Source organism: Rhinopithecus roxellana, chromosome 15 (assembly GCF_007565055.1).
Source record: "Rhinopithecus roxellana isolate Shanxi Qingling chromosome 15, ASM756505v1, whole genome shotgun sequence".
Taxonomy (NCBI): domain Eukaryota; kingdom Metazoa; phylum Chordata; class Mammalia; order Primates; family Cercopithecidae; genus Rhinopithecus; species Rhinopithecus roxellana.
In genome coordinates, this window is record NC_044563.1 from 10,155,975 (window position 1) to 10,182,354 (window position 26,380).

Sequence of the window (26,380 nt, forward strand, 5' to 3'; positions counted from 1 at the left end):
GAGAACTACCTGAACACGGGAGGCGGAGGCTGCAACAAGCCAAGATCACACCACTGCACTCCAGCCTGGCGACAGAGGGAGACTCTGTCTAAAAAAAAAATAAAAAATAAAAAAGTAAAAAATAAGGAAAGAAAAAGAAAAAAAAAAAAAGGCCAGGCACGGTGGCTCACTCCTGTAACCCCAGCACTTTGAGAGGCTGAGGTGGGTGGATCACCTGAGGTCAGGAGTTCCAGACCAGCCTGGCCAACATGGTAAAACCCAGTCTCTAATAAAAATACAAAAATTAGCTGGGTGTGGTGGCGCATGCCTGTAGGCCCAGCGACTCAGGAGGCTGAGGCACAAGAAATGCTTGAACCTGGGAGGCAGAGGTTGCAGTGAGCCCAGATTGCATCACTGCATTCAAGCCTGGACAACAGAGTGAGACTCAGTCTCAAAAAAAAAAAAAGAAAGAAAGAAAAAGAAAATGTAAGGTCTTTAGGCTCTAGGGTCTGTGGCTCAGGCTAGAACTAGAATCCAGACTACCACCAGTGATTTATGGTTTATCCCTTTATTGTTTCTCCTTTTATCAAAACGTGTCACAGCTGGGAACCAAGAGGAAGTAAAAAAAATACCCAGAAATTTTCACCCTGACTCCCCTATTACTCCTCCCCCAACCCCCAACCCAGGGCTTCCAGCCAACCCCGGGCACACATGATCATCTCCCCCCACCCTCAGGCTTCTCCCAGCAATAAATACAGGTGACCATGATTCAATGAAACCACAACTGATTTCTCCATCTTAAATGCCCCTCAAAGAGGACAAGAAGGGGGCAAAAGAAGTTTAATGCCCATCCCTAAGAGATGTGGAAACTTCTTTCTGCCAAGTGACAGAGGAGGTAGAACTGCCCCTCTCAGAACTGCAGCAGCTCTACAAGGAATCAGGGAGAGGAAAAGGAGAGAATGAGAGTGAAAAGAATGATCTTTAGCATCCTCACTCCTTTGAACCATTCATCCCTGTCCCAGGTAAGGGGTGGTCCCAGTGTATTGGTGGGGCATAAAAAGGGGAGGGCTGACATTAGAGTAGAGCCTGAAGGAAGAAATGAAAGGAGGGAGAGCAATCTGGTGGGAGGGAAGGGGAAAAGGAGCCCTAACTCATTGCCCTCATCTTCTTCCAAGAAATGGCATCAACATACAAGAGGCATGAATGGATAGAGTTTGGGGGAGTTCAGGGCTCCTAAATAAGGGAAAGAGAAGGGGCGACAAGGGCCCTGTGGTTTCTCGGTCTTCATAAGTGAATGTGCTCCAGTTAGAGCAACAGGATGTTGGGGGAATGAAGGGAAAGGGTTGGTATCAACAGAGTGGGAGAGGTGAGGAGATCACAAGAGGAATTTGGAGCCCATGGTCAGCCCTCTCATCTTGCCCAAATGTTGACAGAATCTGGGTCTTAGACTAGCATAAGTTAAGTCTGGGGAGGGCCGAACTCCAAGGCAGAAGAAAGAATATCTCTCAGCACTACTGCTCCCCTTCCCTCCCCCTAACCAAGAACATCCCTTGGGTTATCGCAGGTGAATACTCCAATCAGATGCCACATTGATGCCAGGCTTGCGCAGGACCAACACAGAGGTCTCAGGGTCATGCTGGAAGGACAGGCGGCTTTCTGGAGATCCTGGAGGAGGAATAAGAAAGAGTGCCATAGTCATACCAATGGGCTATAGCATAGCAACTACGTTCCTACAGGCAAGGGCATCCCTAAACCTGCCCTGGCTTCCCCTCCTTCCCCCATCCTAGGGACCAGATTGGTCACTCACCTTTTGTCTGGAGTACCACAGCTGCTGGCTTTCCAGCCCCTATTATCACCACCCGCTCAATCCAGATTGGTGTCTCAAAGTGTCCTTCAGGGTCTGCTGAGCTGGAGATGGCAAAAGCAGATGTCCATCAGGGGAAAAAATATCAGAACAGAAGGAAGGAGGAGACCCAAAACAAGGTCAGGATGTGAAAAAAGAGCACAGTGAACTGGGAGCCCCTGCAAGGATCAGGCCCCAGCAAAGGCAGCCAAGGAAGAATGGGTGCCCCATTACCTAGAGACAAGGGTGTTGCCAGAGAATAAGAACCGACGCAGCAGGAACTCTTGGCGAGTCTGATAGTTGAACGTGTGCCCATCATCCAGAAAGAGCTCTCCTTGAGCTGTACCCTGGGCAAGAAGTGGGATAGGTGAGTGCCTGAGCTCAAGAGGGAGTGAGGGGCACAACCTCAGGGAACTGAGTCCTAGGAAGGCAGGCAGATGGCTGAGGAGATGCACTGCCTGTCCACTTACCTGAGGACTAAGCGCAACAAAGAGAGTGATTGGGTCATCCTTCATACATTCTGAAGACCGCCGCACTCGCATCCATCGAGGCACGATTGTCCCTCCACGCTGGAACACAGGGATCTAGGGCAAGAGCAATGCCAGGATGAAGTTGCCCCCTTGTCCAACCTTGGGCCCCACAGCATGTTTTGCTCTTACTCATGTATGCCCACGTAGGTACTGGACCCTAAGGCACACATTCCCTCCCCTTCTGGAAATTTACAGGGAGATGAAACTGGCAGCTGGACCAGGCTTACTCACACTGCTTAGAGTTACAGGCAGGTACAGGGTCTGGGGACCATGATGCTTCTGGTAGCTTTGAATGTCGTACCACACCTGTGGGTGACAAAAGAGGTAAAATACAGATCACTCAGTGCACAGGGTCCATCCTGTTTGCCTCCTTAGGCTTCCACCATCGTTCCCCACCATGCCCTTCCTTAACTCACCTCCCCTTGGCCAGGCAGATAGACCTGGACACCATGGGCTCCAGAGTCTGATACAGGGTGAACCAGCAATGCATCCCCTAAAATATGCCAGAATCAACTCTTGAATAGGGGGGGATTAGTTCCCAGAACAGGGAGCACCAAAGTGCCTGCTCTCTGCACCACCAGCCTCATTAGTCCCTCCCTGGACATTGGCAGTGCTGCTTGGCCCTATGCCAACCCACCACCAACTGTCCTCATGTCTCACCAAGCAAGTACTGATCATCTATACTGAAGGTGGTCACATCCTGAGGATACTGCACCCACAGGGGCCTAGGAAGAAAGACAGACGATAAAGGAAAACTTCAATTTTGGCACAAGTCAGAGATGCTCCTTCAGGAACTGACAATAAGAAAAGAACAGCACAGTCTGGGCGTGGTGGCTCACACCTGTAATCCCAGCACTTTGGGAGGCAGGCGGATCACCTGAGGTCAGGAGTTAGAGACCAACCTGGCCAACATGGTGAAAAACCCCATCGCTACTAAAAATACAAAAATTAGCCGGACGTGGTGGCGGGCACCTGTAATCCTAGCTACTCAGGAGGCTGAGGCTGGAGAATCACTTGAACCAGGGAGGCAGAGTACATGCAGTGAGCCGAGATCACGCCATTGCACTCCAGCCTAGGGGACAAGAGTGAGACTTCGTCTCAAAAAAAAAGAACAGGCCGGGCGCGGTGGCTCAAGCCTGTAATCCCAGCACTTTGGGAGGCCGAGACGGGCGGATCACGAGGTCAGGAGATCGAAACCATCCTGGCTAACATGGTGAAACACCGTCTCTACTAAAAAATACAAAAAACTAGCCAGGTGAGGTGGCGGCGCCTGTAGTCCCAGCTACTCGGGAGGCTGAGGCAGGAGAATGGCGTGAACCCAGGAAGCGGAGCTTACAGTGAGCTGAGATCCGGCCACTGCACTCCAGCCTGGGCAACAGAGCGAGACTCTGTCTCAAAAAAAAAAAAAAGAACAGAACAGCACAGGGGTTAAGACCCAGGAGGTCACAGTCAGTCGGGTTGGGGTTCAGGTCTCAGTTATGCAAGCCAATCTTAGTCATTTAACTTCCTAAGTCATCTCCCTGCTGCTTCTCTGCCTCATACAGAAACCATGCTGCATAGCAGCCTGCCAGTAGCCTCCTTGTATGTTTTCACCGCCCTGGTATACAACCCTGGCTCGCAAGGCCCTCCAGGAGCAGATCACACTTTCTCCTTAATCTCATCTCCTAGTTCTCCCTCTGCTTCCTTACCCAAGACATACTGAGTTTTTTTCTACTCCTAGTACATAACAAACTAATTTCTACTTTAAAATTTTTGTACTTGCAATTCCCTCTGCTTGGAAGATTCTTCCTACATAACATGGTCTGTGCCATTCATTCAGGCTTCATGTCACATAGCCTTCTTCTCAAAAAGATTTTTATTTTTATTTATTTTTATTTTTTTGAAATGGAGTCTCACTCTATCACCCAGGCTGCAGTGCAGTAGAGCAATCTCGGCTCACTGCAACCTCTGCCTCCTGGGTTCAAGTGATTCTCGTGCCTCAGCCTCCTGAGTAGCTGGGATTTCAGGTGCCACAACACCCAGCTAATTTTTGTATTTTTAGTAGAGACGGGGTTTCACCACATTGGCCAGGCTGGTCTCAAACTCCTGACCTCAGGTGATCTGCCCACCTCGGCATCCCAAAGTACTGGGATTACAGGTGTGAGCCACTGTGCCCGGCCTCAAAAAGGATTTTTATGACCACCTAATCCCATCACCCTGTTTTATTTTTCTGAAAGAGTTTATGACTGCTGGCAATTTTCTTTAAATGTTTACTATTATTCATCTCCATTAAGCTCCCCTTCACTCTTGACCTTAATGATTTTCCATCCTTTACAAGGCTGTGTTGAGTGAAGAAAGAGGCCCAGAGATGAAGCCCAGTCCCTAATGTCCCCCAGCCACCTCAGCCCACTCTTCACAGCCCAAGTGAATGCCTCACCTCATGACAGGAATGCCTTCCCGATGGGCCTGATAGAAGAGGGTGTACCAGAAAGGCAGCAAAGAATATCGCTGGCCCAAGGCATCTCGGATTATATCATTGTGCTGAGATGGTAACAGCCATGGCTCTCGCCGCCCAGTGTCCAAGTGGGCATGTGCCCGGAAGAATGGCTGGTAGGCACCCATCTGGTACCAGCGCACAAGCAGCTCTGGCTCTGGGTTTTTGAAGAAGCCACCCACATCCGCTGGGAGAAGGAAGAGAGGAAGCAGGTTGGAAAAGAAGGTGAAGGAGAGATACTGCCTGAGAAATTTCCCAAGGCCCTAACCTGGAATCTCAGCTCTCTTTACTTACACCTTGGTCCTGTGCCCTCTACTTTGCCCCTCTCCCACCAAACCAAGACCCCAGATTCCTCCCTGTCTTACCCCCACAGAAGGAAAGTCCCACCAGCCCCAAGCTGAGACACATAGGAATAGAGATCTTCAAATGGTCCCACTCGGCAGTGTTGTCCCCTGTCCAAACGGCTCCTGAGGAAGACAAGAAGTGGGGAGCTTGCACACGGTAAAGGGGTTCAGCTTTTTACATGGCTGACCTCCCACATCTGCTCTGGGTCCCCAGAACCCTGCTGAAGATGCAGTTCACAAGAACACTTGAACAAGGAGTGGACCTCCCGCACCGACTTCCTTCAAAGTGCATAGCTGAGGAAGCTGATGCAGTGTGTGACTCCCATTCCTCAGAGAGCCAGGTCCAGGTCCATGGCGCCTGAGATCTGGCCTTCACACCCTTCTGCCACAGTTCCATTCTCTAAACCTTACCAAAGCGCTGGGAACCAGCGAAGAAGGCCCTGGCCAGGACAAAGGGGCGTTCCATGCCCCCAGAGCGCTGTCTCAGCCCATCAGCAGTCGCCATGTGCTGGGTGAGGAGAGAAGAAAACAGGGGTAGTGAGGAGCAAAAGCCAGCTGTCATCTGGTGCAAGTTCCCTAGGCCTGTCTCTGGGCTGTTTTTCCTCTTTCCACCAACTCTCCTCTCTCAGCCCCTTACCACATAAAGGCCATAGATGTTATGCACATCCCGGTGCTCCCAGCCCCCATAATGCTGGGCATCCTTGAGCATGGTGACCTCAGGACCATTGAACACAGATGGTTCGTTCATGTCATTCCAGACAAAGAGGTTGGGAGCTGAGCCCTGGGAACATGGGCAGAAAATGGGGACAGAAGGACAGACGGGAGGAAGAAAACAAACAGTGTCAGAGAAGAGAGCTTCTAGGAATCTAAAAAGATGCATTTTTCAGGGCTCTCCCCAGATCATCAAGGCCCCCTGATATGTTGCAGGCAATCAACCACAGAAGGGTTGGCAAGTGGAGAGAGATTCAGGGAGGCAGGTGGGACAGACAGATGCAGGTCATGGGGAGAGGCCTTCCCTACCTCATAATTGTCATAGCTGAACATGTTAGCCCACCAGGCCCTCATCGTGGGATTAGTGAAGTCAGGGTAACCAGCTGAGCCTGGGAGAAGTTAAGGGTGGCTCTCAATCCCCTAAGGGACAAAAGAGCCACCATTCTACCTCCCTAGCCAATCACCTCTCCCTCAAACCAATTCTGGGTTTGCCTACCTGGCCAGCACCAGCCCTCATAGTCAGAGCCATCCCGGGTTTTAACATACAGCCCCAGGTTCCGCAGCTCGTCGTGAACTCGGTAGCCGGAGTCCACCTTGATGTGGGGGTCTACGATGGCCACCAGCTGGGGGCAAGGAACATGGGTGATCAGGTCTCTTTAGGGCTAAACTATGCTTCAGCCCTATCCTGAGAAGACCAAGCGTGACTGCAACGCCTTACCTTCCGCCTCTTAGAAGCCAAGCGCTCAAGCATGGTGCGGGGCTGAGGGAAGCGACTGGGGTCCCAGGTGAAATACCGCTTGCCATCAGCATGTTCAATGTCCAGCCAGATGACATCGCAGGGCAGGTTGTGTTCATCAAAGCCCTGATCCACTTCCAGCACATCAGTCTCGTCCCGGTAGTTCCAACGGCTCTGGTGGTAGCCGAGGGAGAAGAGTGGGGGCAACGCCTGGGTTCCTGCAGGTTCATCGAGGGATGGGGGTCACAACGAGGATCAGGCCCAACACCCAGAAACTGAGGGAGGCTTGTGAACTAGAGGCAGGCTGAGGGGTACAGACCTAGAAAACAAGCTGGGGCACAGGATCTCTGAAAACACACAGAATCACCCCTGACAAGAAGAAAAGAGCAGAAGAATGAGGCTGTCAGGGAAAACCATGTACCTGTGAGACTAGCATATTGCCGGAAAACATCAGAGATGGAGGGCCCAAGCAGCAGGAAGACATCAATGATGCCAGTTTCTGACATCCAGCGAACATCTGTCTGTGGGGTCTCCCCAGAGCCCTGCAGGTAGTCCATCATCTTCCCAAACAGGGTCTGTAGAGGGGACCACAGAGGGGTCAGACACCTCCTGCCCTCCCATTTTCCAACCCCAAGACAAAAAGCAGCAATTTTCTCCCAGAGTCCACACACAGCTGGCTCTTACGAGTTGCTTTGGGTAAGACTAAATGGAGCCACCTCAGTGAGGCTTTCCTGGACCACACTATCTAAAGCAGTACAGCCCCCAGCCCTACTCCACCAGTTTGGGGTGGTTAAGTGCTAACAAAGACTCTTTCATGTCTTTGTTAGCACTTAACCACCCCAAACTCATCTTGCCTTTTTTTTCTTTTTTTTTTTTTTTTTGAGACAGAGTCTTGCTCTGTCGCCCAGGCTGGAGTGCAGTGGCGCAATCTCAGCTCACTGCAAGCTCCGCCTCCTGAGTTCACGCCACTCTCCTGCCTCAGCCTCCTGAGTAGCTGGGACTACAGGTGCCCACCACCACGCCTGGCTAATTTTTTTGTATTTTTTAGTAGAGACGGGGTTTCGCCGTGTTAGCCAGGATGGTCTCAATCTCCTAACCTCGTGATCTGCCTGCCTCGGCCTCCCAAAGTGCTGGGATTACAGGTGTGAGCCACCGCACCTGGCCTTTTTTTTTTTTTTTTGAGACAGAGTCTCACTCCTTCGCCAGGCTGGAGTGCAGTGGTGCGATCTTGGCTCACTGCAACCTCCGCCTCACCAATTCAAGCAATTCTTCTGCCTCAGCCTCCTGAGTAGCTGAGACTACAGGCGCACGCCACCACACCCAGCTGATTTTTGTATTTTTAGTAGAGACAGGGTTTCAACGTGCTGGGCACGATCGTCTCAATCTCTTGACCTTGTGATCTGTCCACCTCGCCCTCCCAAAGTGCTGGATTACAGGCGGGAGCCACTACGCCTGGCATCATATTGCTTTCTTATTATTTTTATTTTTCAAACGTTTTTATAGAGATAGGGTCTCGCCATGTTGCCCAGGCTAGTCTCGAACTCCTGGCCTCAAGCAATCCTCTTGCCTCAGCCTCCCCAAGTGCTGGGATTACAGGCATGAACCATCATGCCCAGTCCCATCTTGCCTCCTTTGTTATGTGTTTAACGTGTCTTCCTCCCTGTGAGTCAGAACCTTTGTTGTTTTTTTTTTTTTTTTTTTTTTGAGATGGAGTCTTGCTCTGTCGCCCAGGCTAGAGTGCAGTGGCCGGATCTCAGCTCACTGCAAGCTCCGCCTCCCGGGTTCACGCCATTCTCCTGCCTCAGCCTCCCGAGTAGCTGGGACTACAGGCGCCCGCCAGGTCGCCCGGCTAGTTTTTTGTATTTTTAGTAGAGACGGGGTTTCACCGTGTTAGCCAGGATGGTCTCGATCTCCTGACCTCGTGATCCGCCCGTCTCGGCCTCCCAAAGTGCTGGGATTACAGGCTTGAGCCACCGCGCCCGGCCCAGAACCTTTCTTTTTTCTTCTGAGATGGAGTCTCGCTCTGTCACCCAGGCTGGAGTGCAGTGGTGAAATCTTGGCTCACCACAACCTCTGCCTACCAGATTCATGCAATTCTCCTGTGTTAGCCTCCCAAATAGCTGGGATTACAGGCGCCCGCTGCCACACCCGGCTAATTTTTGTTTTTCTAGTAGAGATGAGGTTTCGCCATGTTGGCCAGCCTGGTCTCCAACTTCTGACCTCAGGTGATCTGCCCACCTCAGCCTCCCAAAGTGCTGGAATTGCAGGCATGAACCACCACACCCAACTCAGAACCTTTTCAACCTCAGTTAACACTGTATCCCCAGCACCCAGAAGAGTACCTAGCACACAACCCACTGATAATAAGTGCATTCTGTCAGTCCAGAATAGACAATGCCTTCCCTAAGAATGTGAGTGGGCATGTGTCATCTGGCAGTGATTAGGGAACTCAAATGCTGCCCACCAGGCCCAGGGCCTCTTCTCTCACCCAGTCCCCAAATAGCTAATGCCCCTAGTATACCTATTTGTCTCAAGGCCTGGAAACTTCACTCCCTCCTTTCTCCCCATGTCTGTGCTCTCACCTTCCCAGCAGTGTTGGAGGATATATCAACCCAGGTCTCTGCAGCATTGAGCCAGAAGATGCCCAAGTCACGATGAGGGTTGTGTGCCAGGAGCACAGGCACAGACCCATACAAGGCCATGGGGTTGTACAGCTCATACTGGAATACATCCAAATTGTAGAGGCGATATGGCTCCCCACCCCTGCAGGCAAACAGACAGATTTGGGCTGCTAACTAGCCCCAGGCTGCATTATACACTGAATCCACTCCACAGACACAGGTGAGAGATAAGCAATGGTTCCTCTGTCCTTTCTCAAAAAATTTTCTATCACCAAAGGTGATTCTGGACACAGGAAGTTACCCGTGCTTGTCTGGAGTATCCAATGTGCACACCCATCTCCCTAAAGGCCTGACTCCTTTGTGCCCACCTCCATCTTCCTGATGTCACCACAGGACTCACTCAGTGACCTTCAGCCTCAGATTGTCTGCATGCTCAGGGATCCCATAGACATGCTCCATGCCTGGCAGAGAGAAGTCCAAACCCACAGACATGGGGCCTAGAAGAAAAACAAAGAACAAGCTTCAGAGCTTCTGCTTGGAAAGGAGCCCTGCACCCCAACCCAAGGAACCCAAGCCCCTCACCATATGGCTTGCTGTCAGAGTGAGTTTTGAATGTCTCCTCCCAGGCTCCTGGCTCATCTTTCTCCGCCTTCCCCTGAGTCTCCTCTGGCTGTTAAGAAGAAAACAGGACCACTCTCCAATCATACCAGTTCTTTTCCCACTCCCGTCAACTAAATCCCATCCCTGATGGTGAGACTAAGTTCAAGTTTCTCATGGGCCTATCCCCTCCAGCCTCCCAGTCAGCCCAGTCCTCCAACCACCCACCCCCTCCAACTTGCCTTGTCACCATCCCTGGGTGTTTCCTCAGGCTGGGCCCCATCGCCCTCAGCTGGGTCTTTTGATCCTTGCCTGGAAGGTAGGAGAGCTGTCTGCTCCAATCCAGAGGGGGCAGGGACGAGGGGCTAGTGGAAGGAGGGGTTGGGGAATAGAGAGCCAAGGGTCCAAAGGAACGAAGGCATTGGAGGAAGGGACTAAATGTTAAAGCTTGGAGAGGGAACCCATAATGAGCAGATAAGTTTGCAAAGGATGGGGAGAGAAATGAGAAAGGAAAATGAGGAATAAGTGCCACCAGGAGGCACAGGCCTGAACACCAGCCTCTGCCAACATCCCAGAAGAGACAGGCAGGATGATTCAGGGGCCTGGGTTATGAACGCCCATCCTGGCTCTGTTACCTCTACTGAGAGACTGTGGCCCCAACTGCCCTCCCTGGGCCTCAGGCTCCTGGCCTGACACAAGGGCTTTGCAAGGTACAGCAAGGTATGACCCACAAGGTATAGCATGTGGGTCACACTATACCAAGCCTCTACAGATATACATGGGGACTTCAAGAGGTTCTGCCAAAAAATGCTTTCAAGGGCAAGTAGCTCTGCCCAGAACCTTAGGTGGCCCTCAGCTGAGAGTCAGGAACCCCAGCAACAGGCAGCATATCTCCATCCCTTGGCAAAGCAATAAGCTCCCTAACACTCCTTAAGGACCTGACTTTGAGTATTTCATCTTCCTTCTTCTGGGGGCGCCCAGCCAGGGTAACAGGTAACGGGACCAGGTATCACACAGCAGGGGAAAGTGGGGTGAGTGAAAGGCTGGAAGGGTCTGGGGCACCTCCCCCTGAAGGCTACAGTGAGGAATGGGTAAGGGCAGAGGAACAGATACAGTACCGGTGGCCATGGATTTACCTAGAGAAAAGGTTCTTGATCTTATCCCACATGCTACCGAGCGTGAGACTAATTTTATCCGAGAAACTGGGGCAGGAGGAGATGGGTAGGGAAAGGGAAAAAGAGGCACAAAACCAACACAAAAACAGAAACATAAAAGTGAGTTTCAGTCGACAAACTTCCAGAGATGGGGGAAAAAGAAACCAAAAAAATAAAAAATAAAAAAGAAGAAAATAAATCTGGGAAATGTGATGATGTGAGAAGGGGAAGAAGGAGACACAGACCCAGGCAGGCCTCCCAGAGATGCCCAGGCCACAGCTCAGGGACAAAAGTGATTGCCTCCTGATCTGCACAGGAAATGGAAAAAACCCCACCCGGGTCTGGTTCCTACCGTCCCTGACAGAGAGCTTCTCCCAGCCCCCAGCCCCTACCTGGCTGTCTGGCCACCCTGTCTCCTCCCAGTGCCAGAAATCACAACACCCCTGTGCTCTTTCACACTAGGTTCCCTGCAGTCCCAACCCCTATACTCACGAGACCCTAGGGGCCCTCTGGTGCTCAAACTCCAAGAGTCCTCGGGCATTGACACTAAGCAGAAGGCTTCGGTCCTCTAGTAGGTCAAGGCGGAATGGCCGGGCTGTCAAGATGATCTTGTAGGGTCCCTCAGCCATGGTTAACTCCACACTGTTGTCATCACGACCAGAGACAGAAAGCCTGGGAAACATATCAAAAGAAATATAAGGAAGTACAAAAGGGCCAAGAGGAGCAATGACACTTCAGAAGACAGAGGGAAATCTACCTGCTAAGAGAAATAGGCAGTGTGCTAACAGAGCAGGGACAGACAAGTTAATCAACAGAACCAAATAAAGGGCCCAGAAACAGACCCAAGGATATTTATTACCTTTTTTTTTTTTTTTTTTGAGGCGGAGTTTCGCTCTCGTTGCCCAGGCTGGAGTGCAATGGTGTGATCTCGGCTCACCGCAACTTCCACCTCCCCGGTTCAAGCAATTCTCCTGCCTCAGCCTCCCGAATAGCTGGGATTACAGGCATGCACCACCACACCCAGCTAATTTTGTATTTTTAGTACAGATGGGGTTTCTCCATGTTGAGACTGGTCTTGAACTCCTGAGCCCACGCCCAGCCACTTATTACTTTTTTTTTTTTTTTTTTTTTTTGAGGCAGAGTCTTGCTCTGTCGCCGGGACTGGAGTGCAGTGGCCGGATCTCAGCTCACTGCAAGCTCTGCCTCCCGGGTTTATGCCATTCTCCTGCCTCAGCCTCCCGAGGAGCTGGGACTACAGGCGCCTGCCACCTCGCCCAGCTAGTTTTTGTATATTTTTTAGTAGAGACGGGGTTTCACCGTGTTAGCCAGGATGTTTTTTTTTGGTGTTTTTTTTTTGAGACGGAGTCTCGCTCTGTTGCCCAGGCTGGAGTGCAGTGGCCGGATCTCAGCTCACTGCAAGCTCTGCCTCCCAGGTTTACGCCATTCTCCTGCCTCAGCCTCCCGAGTAGCTGGGACTACAGGCGCCCGCCACCTCGCCCGGCTAGTTTTTTTTTTTGTATTTTTTAGTAGAGACGGGGTTTCACTGTGTTAGCCAGGATGGTCTCGATCTCCTGACCTCGTGATCCACCCGTCTCAGCCTCCCAAAGTGCTGGGATTACAGGCTTGAGCCACCGCGCCCGGCCCCACTTATTACTTTTTTAAATGTACTAAATACTAAGAGGTGACATAGCAGATGAGAGAGGAAAGGAGATCTATTCAAAAATGGAATTGAAAAAACATTTTCCATATAGGGAAAAAAAGGTTTTCCAAATATGAAGAAAAATGATTTTTTTTTTTTTTTTTTTTGAGATAGAGTCTCACTCTGTTGCCCAGGCTGGAGTGCAGTGGCACAATCTTGGTTCACTGCAACCTCCACCTCCCAGGTTCAAGTGATTCTCCTGACTCAGCCTCCCAAGTAACTGAGATGACAGCCAGGTGCCACCACACCCGGCTAATTTTTTTTTTGTATTTTTAGTAGAGATGGGATTTCGCCATGTTGGCCAGGCTAATCTCAAACTCCTGACCTCCAGTGGTGCACTTTCCTTGGCCTCCCGAAGTGCTGGGATTACAAGCATGAGCCACCATGCCCGACTTCTTGATATCATATATCTAATGCCAGATACAAGTATCAACTGCAGAAAGATTATGACTTAAATTTTTTTTTCTTGAGACAGTCTCACTCTATTACCCAGGCTGGAATGCAGTGGCACAACCTCAGCTCATTGCAACCTCTGCCTCCTGGGTTCAAGTGATTCTTGTGCGTCAGCCACCCGAGTAGCTGGGATTACAGGCACCCACCACCACACTCAGCTAAGTTTTGTATTTTCAGTAGAGACAGGATTTCACCATGTTGACCAGGCTGGTCTTGAACTCCCGACCTCAAGTGATCTGTCCGCCTCGGCCTCTCGAAGTGCTGGGATTACAGGCATGAGCCATCACACCCAGCCTGCTTAAAATTTAAAAGTAAAAGCTTTAGGCTGGGCTCAGTGGCTCACAGTTATAATCCCAGCACTTTGGGAGGCCAAGGCAGGTGGATTGCTTGAGCCCTGGTGTTCAAGACCAGCCTGGGCAACATGGCGAAACCCCATGTCTATCAAAAATACAAAAATTTGCCAGTCTCATAACCTGATCTCAAAATAAGTAAATAAATGAAAGCAAAAGTGTTACAAGAAAATTAAAAAATATATTTTTGGCCAGGCATGGTGGCTCATGCCTGTAATCACAGCACTTTGGGAGGCTAAGGCAGGTGGTTCACGAGGTCAGGAGTTTGAGACCAGCCTGGTCAATGTACTGAAACTCTGTCTCTACTAAAAATACAAAAAGTAGCTGGGCATAGTGGCACATGCCTGTAGTCCCAGCTACTTGGGCATAGTGGCGCACGCCTACAGTCCCAGCTACTTGGGCACAGTGGCGCACGCCTGTAGTCCCAGCTACTCGGGAGGCTGATGCTGAAGAATCACTTCAACATGGGAAGTGGAGGTTGTGGTGAGCTGAGATCGCACTACTGCATTCCAGCCTGAGTAATAGAGCGAGACTCTGTCTCAATACATATATATATGTTTTTTCTGACCTTGAGGTAGAAAAGGACTATTTAAACACAACAAAGAAAAGGCTAACACCAAAAGGTAAAAGACTGACACATCTAACTACATTAAAATTAGAAATTTCTATTTATTAAAATATACCTTTAGGATCATCAAGAAAGGGAAAAGTCTAAGAAATTTTACCAGTCTAGGGGGGCCTAAGGAAACATGACAACTAAATGTAATAGGGTATCCTGGATGAAATCCTGGAACAGAAAAATAACATACACAAAAACTAAAGAAACCTCAAGTATGAACTTTAGTAAATAATGTATCACTATCAATTCACTAGGTATCACAAATGAACCACAATCATATTAATAATAGGGAAGGCTGGGCGCAGTGGCTCATGCCTGTAATCCCAACACTTTGGTAGGCCAAGGCGGGCGAATCACTAGGTCAGGAGTTTGAGACCAGCCTGGCCAACATGGTGAAACCCCACCTCTACTAACAATACAGAATTAGCCAGGCGTGGTGGTGCACACCTGTAGTCCCAGCTACTCAGGAGGCTGAAGCAGAAGAATCACCTGAATCCAGTAGGCAGAGGCTGCAGTGACCCGAGATCGTGCCACTGCACTCCAGCCCAGGCAACAGAGCGAGACTCCATCTGAAAACAAACAAACAGGGAAAACTGGGTGCAGATAAGCACAAACTCTCATCCTTGCATGTTTTCTATAAATCTAAAACTAAAATGAAAACTGGCTGGGCGCAGTGGCTCACGCCATAATCCCAGCACTTTGGAAGGCCAAGATGGGTAGATCACGAGGTCAGGAGTTCGAGACCATCCTGGCTAATATGGTGAAACCCCATCTCTACTAAAATTACAAAAATTAGCTGGGCATGGTGGTGTGCGCCTGTAATCCCAGCTACTAGGGCAGCTAAGCCAGGAGAATGGTTTGAACCCAGGAGGCTGAGGTTGCAGTGAGCCAAGATCATGCCACTGCATTCCAACCCGGGTGACAGAGCAAGACCTCATCTCAAAAAAAAAAAAAAAAAAAGAAAACTATTTTTTTTTGGAAAGAGATGGGGTCTCACTTTGTTGTCCAGGCTGGCCTCAAACTCTTGGGCTGAAGAGATCCTCCTGCCTCAGCCTCCTGAGTAACTAGGGCTACAGGCACGTGCCACCGTGTGCAGCAAAAGTATGTATGTGTGGTTTTGTTTCTGTTTTTCCAGACAGGGTCTGGGTCTGTCACCCAGGCTGGAGTACAGTGACGAGATCTTGGCTCACTACAACCTACACCTCCCAGACTCAAGCAATCCTCCCTCCTCAGCCTTCTGAGTAGCTGGGACCACAGGCACATGCCACCACACCTGATTTTTGTATTTTCAGTACAGACAAGCTTTTGCAAAGTTGCCAAGGCTGGTCTCAAGCTCCTGGACTCAAGCAATCTGCCCACCTCGGACTCCCAAAGTGCTGGGATTACAGGTATGAGCCAATGTGCCCTGTGCCCTTGTGTTTTCTTTTAAAGACACCTTGGCAAGCACGATGGTTCACGCCTAAGATCCCAGCAATTTGGGAGCCTGAGGCGGGCGGATCACCTGAGGTCAGGAGTTTGAGACCAGCCTGGCTAACATTGTGAAACCCTGTCTCTACTAAAAATATAAAAATTAGCCAGGTGTGGTGGCATGCGCCTGTAATCCCAGCTACTAAGGAGGCTGAGGCAGGAGAACCACTTGAACCCGGGAGGCGGAGGTTGCAGCGAGCTGAGATCACGCCACTGCACTCCAGCCTGGGTGACAGAGCGAGACTCCGTCTCAAAATAAAATAAAATTTTTAAAAAGTAAATAAAAGAAACCAGGAAAGACAACCAAGCCAAGACCACCATGAGATGTCATTTTATACACAAGCCAGTGACAAAACTTAAGTCCAACAACAGTATCAAGTGTTGGAAATGATGGAGATCAATGAGGCCTTTTTTTTTTTTTTTTTTTGAGGCTGAGTCTCCCTCTGTAGCCCAGGCCGGAGTGAACTCGTGCGATCTCGGCTCACTGCAACCTCCGCCTCCTGGGTCCTGGTTCAAGCAATTCTCCTGCCTCAGCCCCCCAAGTAGCTGGGATCACAGGCACGCTCCACCAAGCCCAGCTAATTTTTGTATTTTTAGTAGAGATGGGGTTTTACCATGTTGGCCAGCCTGGTCTTGAACTCCTGACCTCTTGATCCACCCGCTTCGGCCTCCCAAAGTGCTGGGATTACAGGCATGAGCCACCGTGCCCGGCTTCAATAAGGCCTTCTTATAAATCATTGGTGGAAGTGTAAATTGGTAAACCACTTTGGTTTTATCTTGGGAAGCTGATCATCTCCACATTCTACAATCCTGCAATTCCTCTCCTAGTTATACACCAAAGAGAAACTCTTGCGCAAGGGTAACAGGAGACATGTACAAGAAGTTTCATAGGCCGGGCGCGGTGGCTCAAGCCTGTAATCCCAGCACTTTGGGAGGCCGAGACGGGCGGATCACGAGGTCAGGAGATCGAGACCATCCTGGCTAATACGGTGAAACCCTGTCTCTACTCAAAAATACAAAAAACTAGCCGGGCGACGAGGCGGGCGCCTGTAGTCCCAGCTACTCGGGAGGCTGAGGCAGGAGAATGGCGTAAACCCGGGAGGTGGAGCTTGCAGTGAGCTGAGATCCGGCCACTGTACTCCAGCCTGGGTGGCAGAGCGAGACTCCGTCTCAAAAAAAAAAAAAAAAAAAAAAAAAAGAAGTTTCATAGCAACACTTTGGCTAGCAAAACACTGGAAACAACCCCAAGGCTTATCAACCTAGAAATGGATTAATCAACTGGGGTATATTAATACAACATAATAATATGCAGCAGTAAAAATGAATGAACTGGAACTATATGAAACAGAATTAAAGTTATGTGTAAAACAGAAACCCCAGAAGACCACATGTACTAACATACTTCCTCTGTAAAGCTCAAAAACAAAAAAAATATATAATTTATTGCTTAGGCACACAGATATATGTGTGCATAGGTATACACACATAACACAACTGTAAGAACAAAAAAAAAAAAAGGCAAAGGAATGATAAGCTTCAGAGTAACAACTACCTACATCTAGAGCAGTCAAGGGTACAGGACAGTGAGATATGATTGGGCTGAGGGGAGAGTTTACAGGGTGGAGTATTTGAGACGGAGTCTCACCCTGTCGCCCAGGCTATAGTGCAGTGATGCAATCTCGGCTCGCTGCAACCTCTGCCTCCTGGGTTCAAGTAACTGTCCTGCCTCAGCCTCCTGAGTAGCTGGGGTTATAGGTTAGCACAACACCTGGCTAATTTTTGTATTTTTAGTAGAGATGGGGTTTCACCATGTTGGCCAAGCTGGTCTCCAACTCATGACCTCGTGATCCGCCCACCTCGACCTCCCAAAGTGCTGGGATTACAAGCGTGAGCCACCACACCCGGCCACTGTTATTTTCTAAATTATGTATTTAAGAGAAAGTCACAGATGGATGCATGGAATACTGATGACAGGGTATCATCACACAATAATCTGAGTAATCCTATTTTGAATATCTGAGGAAAAGGAAAGGAGGAAGGAAGGAAGGAAGCAAACAAGCAAGCAGGCAGACATTGTATACCTGGAGGACTAGATCTGTAAATAAACAGGGCCTTGTTTATTTCTACTTATATCATCAGCACCTAGCCCAGGCCAGTCAGGGAGGAGAAAGCAATACTTGTTTGCTGAATGAATGAATGAATGAATGAGGATAAAGGGGTAAAGAGAAAAGTGAAACAGAAGAAGAGGTGGGGAAAGGTTGAGGAGTATGGCAAGGTGCTATGCTAGTTAACGGCTACCTTATTGTGGGAAAGAATGTCAGCAACCAAAAAAAGGTCCATCAGGAAGGAGAAAGGGGCCACAGAAATGGATGCTTCTCAGGAAAAATTTACCGAGCTGTTGGCGGATCAGCCACCAAAACATCTGGCACACGGTATCGGGGTCGCCGAGGCTCCAGCTCATCAATCCTGATCCGAGTCATGTTCTTCTGAAGCCCCTGAAGCTCTAGCACCAGCAACACCTGCAGGGACAGAGGTTTGGATCTGGAGAAAGGAAAGGGGCTACACCATGGAATGCCCTTTGAACCCATTCTCTCCTAAGGTGTCTCTTCCTTTGAACCCTTTGCCTAAAGGCCAAGATCACATTTCTTCGTAAAGTAAGAGTTCAAAGGTTAGGCTGGGACAAAATGTTGGCCACAAGTTCCCCCTTTCCAAATTACCCCACAGCCATTGTCCCACCCCCACCAGACTCCTCCTTGTCTCCCCTGACCTTGGTGACCTCATGGATGAGATGGACCGTGAGAGAATCAGGACCAAGCTGTAGAGAGTCCAGCAAGGCTCGGTATGGAGAGAGGCCTGGTCGTATGCTTCTCTGTCGCCTGCCAAGTGAAAGGTTGGGAAGTAAGGTAGGGGGCCATCTGCAATGTCCCTAGGTCCCTCTATCACCTGCAGTGTCCTTAGGCACTCCATCTGCCACAGACACCTTCCACATTACCCTACATTCCATCCCTTTCTCCCAGAAATATCATACTTGCAGAAAGAACTCTCTTCACAGGTCTTAAAGTTGCTTCTATCCACAGCGAGGGTAATCCCCAGGCAGACCCCTAAAAACACCAGTACCAAAGATGCCCAAGACCTATGGAGAAAAGGACAAAGACGGCGCAATCAGCATGAGGGTCAGGAAGGGGCCCCCTTCAAAAGGAAAAGCTTCTTCCTGTCACAGCACTAAGAAATAGTTGAGGAAAGGGGGGAGAAAGACGGAGTAACATCAAACAGAAAAGAAGGCAGAGTGGACATGGGGTTAAGAATCAGGCCTGAGAAGTTGGCTCACTAACACCTTCCCTTTGAAAGGCAGAGTAGGCTGGGCACGGTGGCTCACGCCTATAATCCCAACACTTTAGGAGGCTGAGGCAGGCGGATCACGAGGAAGGAGATTAAGACTATCCTGGCTAACACGGTGAAACCCCGTCTCTACTAAAAATACAAAAAAAAAGTAGCCGGGCATGGTGGCAGCCACCTGTAGTCCCAGCTACTCGGGAGGCTGCGGCAGAAGAATGGCATGAACCCGGGAGGCGAAGCTTGCAGTGAGCCGAGATTGGGGCACTGCACTTCAGCCTGGGCAGTAGAGCAAGACTCTGTCTCAAAAAAAAAAAAAAAAAAAATGAGGCTGGGCACGGTGGCTCATCCCTGTAATCCCAGAACTTTGGGAGGCTGAGGTGGATCACAAGGTCACAAGGTCAGATCCGAGACCATCTTGGCTAACACAGTGAAACCCCGTCTCTACTAAAAATACAAAAAATTAGTCGGGCTTGGTGGCAGGCGCCTGTAGTCTCAGCTACTCGGGAGGCTGAGGCAGGAGAATGGCGTCAACCCAGGAGGTGGAGCTTGCAGTGAGCCGAAATCGCGCCACTGCACTCCAGCCTGGGTGACAGAGCGAAACTCCTTCTCAAAAATAAAAAGTAAAAATAAAATAAAGGCGAGTAGACAGAGGATCTTTCGCCTTCAGAGGCCCTGGTGTTGACTCTGGTGACATCAGCCTCTGAGGAAAGGAGCAGTAACAGCCAGTCTCAGAGGAAATGGTAGTAGCGTATGTGTGGAACAGAGAAACAAAGCAAGCTACACCTTTCTATGGGCAAGGTATTGGGTGGATGCAGAGTCAAAGAGCTAAAGATGAGGCCGGGCATGGTGGCTCAAGTCTGTAATCCCACCACTTTGGGAGGCTGAGGCGGATGGATCACCTGAGGTGAGGAGATCAAGACCAGCCTGGCCAACATGATGAAACCCCCATCTCTACTTAAAATACAAAAATTAGCTGGGCGTGGCGTTGAGCATCTGTAGTTACAGCTACTAGGGAGGCTGAGGCATGAGAATCGCTTGAACCCGGGAGGCAGAGGTTGCAGTGAGCCAAGATTGCGCCACTGCACTCCAGCCTAAGTGATGGAGCAAAACTCCGTCTCAGGAAAAAAACAAACGAAAAAAACCTAGCCTGCTGGTTACAGCTCCTAGGGTTCTAACATCCCTAGTACCCTAAGCAGCCCGTTTCTCTGATTTCCACTCCTGTATCTTCAAACCACCACCAACACTACCCAAAGCTGGAAAAAAATAACAACAGCTAAAGTGTTCTGAGCCCTAAAGCACTCCTAGGGCCTGGGTAGTCACTTTATATGACTAGTTTTCACTTCTGCCTGCAGTTTTTGTTTTTTGCTTCTTTTTTTGAGACAGTCTCACTCCATCACCCAGGCTAGAGGGTCATGGCATGATCTCAGTTCACTGTAACCTCCGCCTCCCAGGTTCAAGCAATTCCTGTGCCTCAACCTCCTGAGTAGCTGGAATTACAGGAGCACGCCACAATGCCCAGCTAATTTTTGTATTTTTAGTAGAGACGGAGTTTCACCATGTTGGCCAGGCTGGTCTCAAATTCCTGACCTCAAGTGATCCACCTGCCTCGCCCTTCCCAAGTAGCTGGGACTACAGGTGGTAGCCACAGCACCCAGCTAACTTTTTTAAAAGTATTTTTTTGGTCAGGCGCAGTGGCTTATGCTTGTAATCCCAGCACTTTGGGAGGCTGGCCGGGCAGATCATGAGGTCAGGAGTTCGAGACCAGCCTGGCCAATATGGTGAAACCCCATCTGTACTAAAAATACAAAAATTAGCCAGGCGTGGTGGTGGGGGCCTGTAATCCCAGCTATTCGGGAGGCTGAGGCAGGATAACTGCTTGAACCAGGAGGTGGAGGCGGAGGCTACAGTGAGCAGATCACACAATTGCACTCTAGCCTGGGCAACAGAGCACAACTCTGACTCAAAAAAAATAAATAATTTTTTTTTTTTGGTAGCAACAGAGCCTCACTTTGTTGCCCAGGCTGGTCTTAAACTCCTGGGCTCAAGCAATCCTCCCATCTTGGCCTCCCAAAGTGCTGGGATTATAGTGTGAGCCACTGTGCCCAGCCTGCCTGCAGTTTTTAACAATACCAGTGACCTGGTCTCACTTCTAAAGATTTTAACTTAACCAGAGAGGAGCCTGGGCATCAGACTTTTTTTTTTTTTTGAGATGGAGTCTCGCTCTGTTGCCCAGGCTGGAGTGCAGTGACGTGATCTCAGCTCACCGCAACCTCCGCCTCCTGGGTTCAAGCGATTCTCCTGCCTCAGCCTCCCGAGTAGCTGGGATTACAGGCGCTTGCCACCATGCCCAGCTAGTTGTTTGTATTTTTAGTAGAGATGGGGTTTCACCATGTTGGCCAGGCTGGTATCGAACTCCTGACCTAGATCCACCCGCCTCGGTCTCCCACAGTGCTGGGATTACAAGCAGTGAGTCACCACGCCCAGCTGGTTAAAGTTTTTTTAAAGCTCCCTAAACAACTCTAATGAGTAACCTGGGTTCACAATCACTTCTTTACATGCATACTTCTTTTCCCTTTCTTTCATTCTTTTCTTGGTGAATACAGGTTTGGGGTTTATTTCCAGATGGGAAAATTAAAGCATAAAAGGTTGAATAGTTCACCCAAGATTGAATAGCTGGTGAATGGTGAAACAAACTGAACCCAGTTGTGCTTGACTCTGGGACCCATGTGCTTCATCATGATGCACAATACAGCACACTAATCACTAGCAGGGCCGGGCGCTGTGGCTCACGCCTGTAATCCCAGCACTTTGGGAGGCCGAGGCGGGCGGATCACGAGGTCAGAAGATCGAGACCACCCTGGCTAACACGGTGAAACCCCGTCTCTACTAAAAATACAAAAAATTAGCCGGGCGTGGTGGTGCGTGCCTGTAGTCCCAGCTACTCGGAGGCTGAGGCAGGAGAATGGTATGAACCCAGGAGGCAGAGCTTGCAGTGAGCCGAGATGGTGCCACTGCACTCCAGCCTAGGTGACAAAGCGAGACTCCGTCTCAAAAAAAAAAAAAAAAAAAAAAAAATCACTAGCAGGATGAAATGGGCATGTCTCATTGAGGACCATCATCTCAAGCTTATCACAAATTGTCAATTTCCCAATGTGCTATCAAATGACAGATAAGAGACTAATAGGCTTATTTAAATAAGTTAGTTTGACGAATATATTCATCCAGGATTCATCCTTAGGATTCTGAGTAAATCCTGAACAAAGACTCTCAAATTTTAATGTCTGTTAAGAATCAGTCAGGCGCGGTAGCTCACATTTGTAATCTCAGTACTTTGGGAGGCCCAGGTGGGTGGATCACGAGATCAGGAGTTTGAGACCAGCCTGGCCAACATGGCAAAACTCCACCTCTACTAAAAATCCAAAAATTGGCCAGGCGCGGTGGCTCAAGCCTGTAATCCCAGCACTTTGGGAGGCCGAGACGGGCGGATCACGAGGTCAGGAGATCGAGACCATCCTGGTGAACACGGTGAAACCCCGTCTCTACTAAAAATACAAAAACTAGCTGGGCGAGGTGACGGGCGCCTGTAGTCCCAGCTACTCGGGAGGCTGAGGCAGGAGAATGGCGTAAACCCGGGAGGCAGAGCTTGCAGTGAGCTGAGATCTGGCCACTGCACTCCAGTCCGGGCGACAGAGCGAGACTCCGCCTCAAAAAAAAAAAAAAAAAAAAAAAAATCCAAAAATTAGGCCAGGCGTGGTGGCTTACACCTGCAATCCCAGCACTTTGTGAGGCCAAGACAGGTGGATCACCTGAGGTCAGGAGTTTGGAGACCAGCCTGGCCAACATGATGAAACCCCGTCTCTACTAAAAATACAAAAAAAAAAAAAAAAAAAGGCTGGGCACAGTGGCTCATGGCTGTAATCCCAGCACTTTGGGAGGCCAAGACAGGCCAAGAGGTCAGGAGATTGAGACCATCCTGGCTAACACAGTGAAATCCCATCTCTACTAAAAATACAAAAAATTAGCCCGGCGTGTTGGCGGGCACCTGTAGTCCCAGCTACTCGGGAGGCTGAGGCAGGAGAATCGCTTGAACCCGGGAGGCGGAGGTTGCAGTGAGCCAAGGTTGTGCCACTGCATTCCAGCCTGGGCGACACAGTGAGACACCACCTAAAATAATACATATATATGCGTGTGTGTGTGTATATATATGTATACATATGTGTTTGTATATATATGCATATATATGTGTGTATGTGTGTGTGTGTGTGCGTATACATATACACAAAAATTAGCCAGGCATAGTGGCACATGCCTGTAATCCCAGCTACTGGGGAGGCTGAGGAACGAGAATGGTATGAGCCTGGGAGTCAGAGGTTGCAGTGAGCCAAGATCGCACCACTGCACTCTAGCCTGGGTGACAAAGTGTGACTCTGTCTCAAAAACGAGAAAAAAAAGTTGCCCAGGCTTGCTTGAACTCCTAGGCTAAAGAAGTCTTTACACCTTGTCCTTCCAGAATGCTGGAATTATAGGTGTGAGCCACTGCACCCAGCCTGGACATCGTATTTTATTTTTATTTTTTTTTTGAGACTGAGTTTTGCTCGTTGCCCATGCTGGAGTGCAATGGCACGATCTCAGCTCACCGCAACCTCTGCCTCGTGGGTTCAAGCGATTCTCCTGCCTCTGCCTCCCAAGTAGCTGGGATTACAGGCGCGTGCCACCACACTCGGCTAATTTTGTATTTTTAGTAGAGACGGGGTTTCTCCATGTTGGTCAGGTTGGTCTCGAACTCCCAACCTCACGTGATCTGCCCGCCTCGGCCTCCCAAAGTGCTGGGATTACAGGTGTGAGCCATCGCACCCAGCTGACAGCGCATTTTAAACATGCTCTCCCAGTGACACTGAAGTGGGCAGAATAGGAGCATGCTCTGAGAAAGTGTTTCAAACTGGGGGTGGGAAGGTTCTTCTAAGCAATAAAGTTTTACAACCAGCTGGGCACAGTGGTTCATGTCTACAATCCTAGCACTTTGGGAGGTCAAAAAGGGAAGACTGGGCAACATAGCAAGACCTCATCTCTATCTGAAAAAAAAAATTGGACAACACAGCAAGACCTCGTCTCTATTTGGAAGAAAAAAAAAAAAAGAGTAGTGGAGGCCGGGCGCGGTGGCTCAAGCCTGTAATCCCAGCACTTTGGGAGGCCGAGACGGGCGGATCACGAGGTCAGGAGATCGAGACCATCCTGGCTAACATGGTGAAACCCCGTCTCTACTAAAAAAAAATACAAAAAACTAGCCGGGCGAGGTGGCGGGCGCCTGTAGTCCCAGCTACTTGGGAGGCTGAGGCAGGAGAATGGCGTAAACCCGGGAGGCGGAGCTTGCAGTGAGCTGAGATCCGGCCACTGCACTCCAGCCCGGGCGACAGAGCGAGACTCCGTCTCAAAAAAAAAAAAAAAAAAAAAAAAAAAAAAAAAAAAAGAGTAGTGGGGCATGGTGGCAGGTGCCTGTAGTCCCAGCTACCCAGGAGGCTAAAGCTGGAGGGCTGCCTGAACCCAGGAGTTTGAGGCTGCATGAGCTATGATTGCACCATTGCTCTCCAGCCTGGGCCACAGCACAAGACTCTACCTCAAAAAAGTAAATTAATTAAGACCGGCCAATGTGGTGAAACCCCGTCTCTACTAAAAATACAAAAATTAGCTGGGCATGGTGGCACACGTCTGTAATCCCAGGACTCGGGAGGATGAGGCAGGAGAACAGCTTGAATTCGGGAGGTGGAAGCTGGAGTAAGCCGAGATTGCAGTCCCGCATTCCATCCTAGGCAACAGAGCTAGACCCTGTCTCAATAAGTAAACAAACAAATAAATAAAATTTGACAACCTATAATAAGGTAACTAAAGACAGGGTCTATTATACACATTTTATCTAGTTATCCAGCATTAGTTTCAGCATCTGCTTGAAAGCTAAAAGTACCAGAAATGAGATCACAGAGTGTCCTGTGATCTCATCACAGGACACTCCTCCAGCTCCAGAAACAACTGTTCCACAGCAGACCAGACAGAAAAATGAAGACAACACCAGGCACTGTGGTTTAACAAGCCAAGCAGGAGTAACTATTAGCAAAACAAGCTGAATAAATGCTACTAGAAAATTCGGCACAGGCCCTGCAGTGACCTGAGTGACTGCGACAGGCACTCTCGGCCACTGACCCGTGTCCACCTGTCAAAAGCAGCAGTAAACAGAAGTACAGTGAGTTAAACACCCTCTGGGGCCCTATTTGTAGTCTGTAAAATTGGTTCGGAAAGATGCCAATGGAGATAGGATTTCCAAAGCATCTTTCAGATATGACCTGTTGGAGGGCCCTAAGGAATTAACGGATGCCTTGACCACCCCGAGACAGGAGTTCATAGGCCAAAGTCAGAAATAAGCTGCAGGGCAAGTTGCACTCATTTATTGTTTCAGATCACAGGCTGAGTTTACGATCCAAGCTTTCTTCATCGCTTCGAACAGTACACGCCTACCCAACCCCAGTATATCCGTTAGGTCCTACTAAACATTTGTGGCACTGCTGATATGTTTCGAATCTTTTTTTTCCCCAGTAATATAAACCAGAGACCGTGGACCAAGTCATTCGATTACATGTTGTGTTTGAGCAACACCATCCACGCCGTGAGCTTACTGGATCCTGGGCCATGCCCAGCGACCGTGGACAGTGAACTAAGCCAGAGCTGGTGCTCACGTGAAGACAAGGGCAGAGAAGGATTCGGAGCTCTAGGGAGTACAGCCAGAAGGGTAGTACAGGCTTAACTGCCGGCCCGGTGCTTCTAGCTCAGCCGAGGGGCCGCAGGGCCACAGGCTGCATTCCCCGAAGCCAGGCCGCATCTTTTCCCCCGCCCCGACGACCCCGCGCACTGCAGGAAGGGGGCGGCGACGTTGACCGCCGCAAGCAGCCAAAGGAAGGCGGCGGCTGAGAGCGGCCAAGGCCTAGAAAGACGCACAGCTGCGGCTTTACTGAGCCGCCGGGCGGGAGCCCGGAGCCCCAGAGGCAAGGCCCCCAGCGTCGCTCGGATTTACCACGGGGAGACTGGAGGCATCTGAGGCCGCCTCCAGAGGAACAAAGGTTCCTCGCGAGGCCGGGGGTGGCAGAGTGTCAAGAGAACACACAGGAAGGACTGGAATGGGGCTTGGGGGATCTAGGGCCGTCCCGGGCGTGCCCCCAGATTCCGGGCTTCTCACCGCCTCCTACGCGCCGCCACTACCGCTACCGCCGCCATCTTGTGCCGGGTTTGCTCCTTGACCCCGAACCTCCCGCCCCACCACGAGCACTCAGCCACGTATCCTAGTTCCCGCCCCTTCCGGCCTTCTGATTGGTTCAGCCTGAGCGCCGCCGGGCAACTGTCTCATTGGTAGAGTGCACACTCCAAATTATCGCAGGGGGCGGGGCTTCAGGCCAGGGGCGGGACCGTCCAGAGCCAGGCGCTG

At 50.0% G+C, this 26,380-nt stretch overlaps 1 protein-coding gene across 3 annotated transcripts; it reads right to left on the reverse strand.

The window, feature by feature from the left end:
- Positions 1–531: 531 nt before the first annotated feature.
- On the reverse strand, positions 532–26,293 carry GANAB (glucosidase II alpha subunit). 3 transcript variants are annotated; one of them, XM_010384884.2, is made up of 25 exons: positions 26,135–26,293; positions 18,605–18,709; positions 18,344–18,452; positions 17,968–18,095; positions 11,481–11,660; positions 10,971–11,036; positions 10,077–10,146; positions 9,820–9,907; positions 9,638–9,734; positions 9,199–9,379; positions 7,038–7,191; positions 6,599–6,834; positions 6,377–6,503; positions 6,190–6,269; positions 5,807–5,950; positions 5,581–5,677; positions 5,191–5,292; positions 4,769–5,012; positions 3,013–3,077; positions 2,769–2,845; positions 2,584–2,658; positions 2,293–2,406; positions 2,057–2,169; positions 1,787–1,887; positions 532–1,644 (listed from the first exon to the last, which is right to left on the reverse strand). In XM_010384884.2, the coding sequence occupies exons 1-25, from the start codon at positions 26,170–26,172 to the stop codon at positions 1,535–1,537; spliced, it is 2,901 nt and encodes a 966-aa protein (XP_010383186.1). In that variant the 5' UTR covers positions 26,173–26,293; the 3' UTR covers positions 532–1,534. The 3 variants fall into 3 exon arrangements, with proteins under 3 accessions (XP_010383186.1, XP_030773255.1, XP_010383187.1); XM_030917395.1 differs by lacking the exon at positions 26,135–26,293 and adding an exon at positions 25,973–26,094; XM_010384885.2 differs by lacking the exon at positions 10,971–11,036.
- Between the last annotated feature and the right edge of the window lie 87 nt (positions 26,294–26,380).

Bases quoted from the DNA above. Each gene is read 5' to 3' on its own strand.
- GANAB (XM_010384884.2), bottom strand. From the start codon at position 26,172: ATGGCGGCGGTAGCGGTAGTGGCGGCGCGTAGGAGGCG. The intron at 18,453-18,604 runs GTATGATATTTC...TTCACTTGGCAG, and splicing joins GAAGAGAGTTCTTTCTGCAA to GCGACAGAGAAGCATACGAC. The intron at 1,888-2,056 runs GTAATGGGGCAC...TGCCATCTCCAG, and splicing joins GGCAACACCCTTGTCTCTAG to CTCAGCAGACCCTGAAGGAC.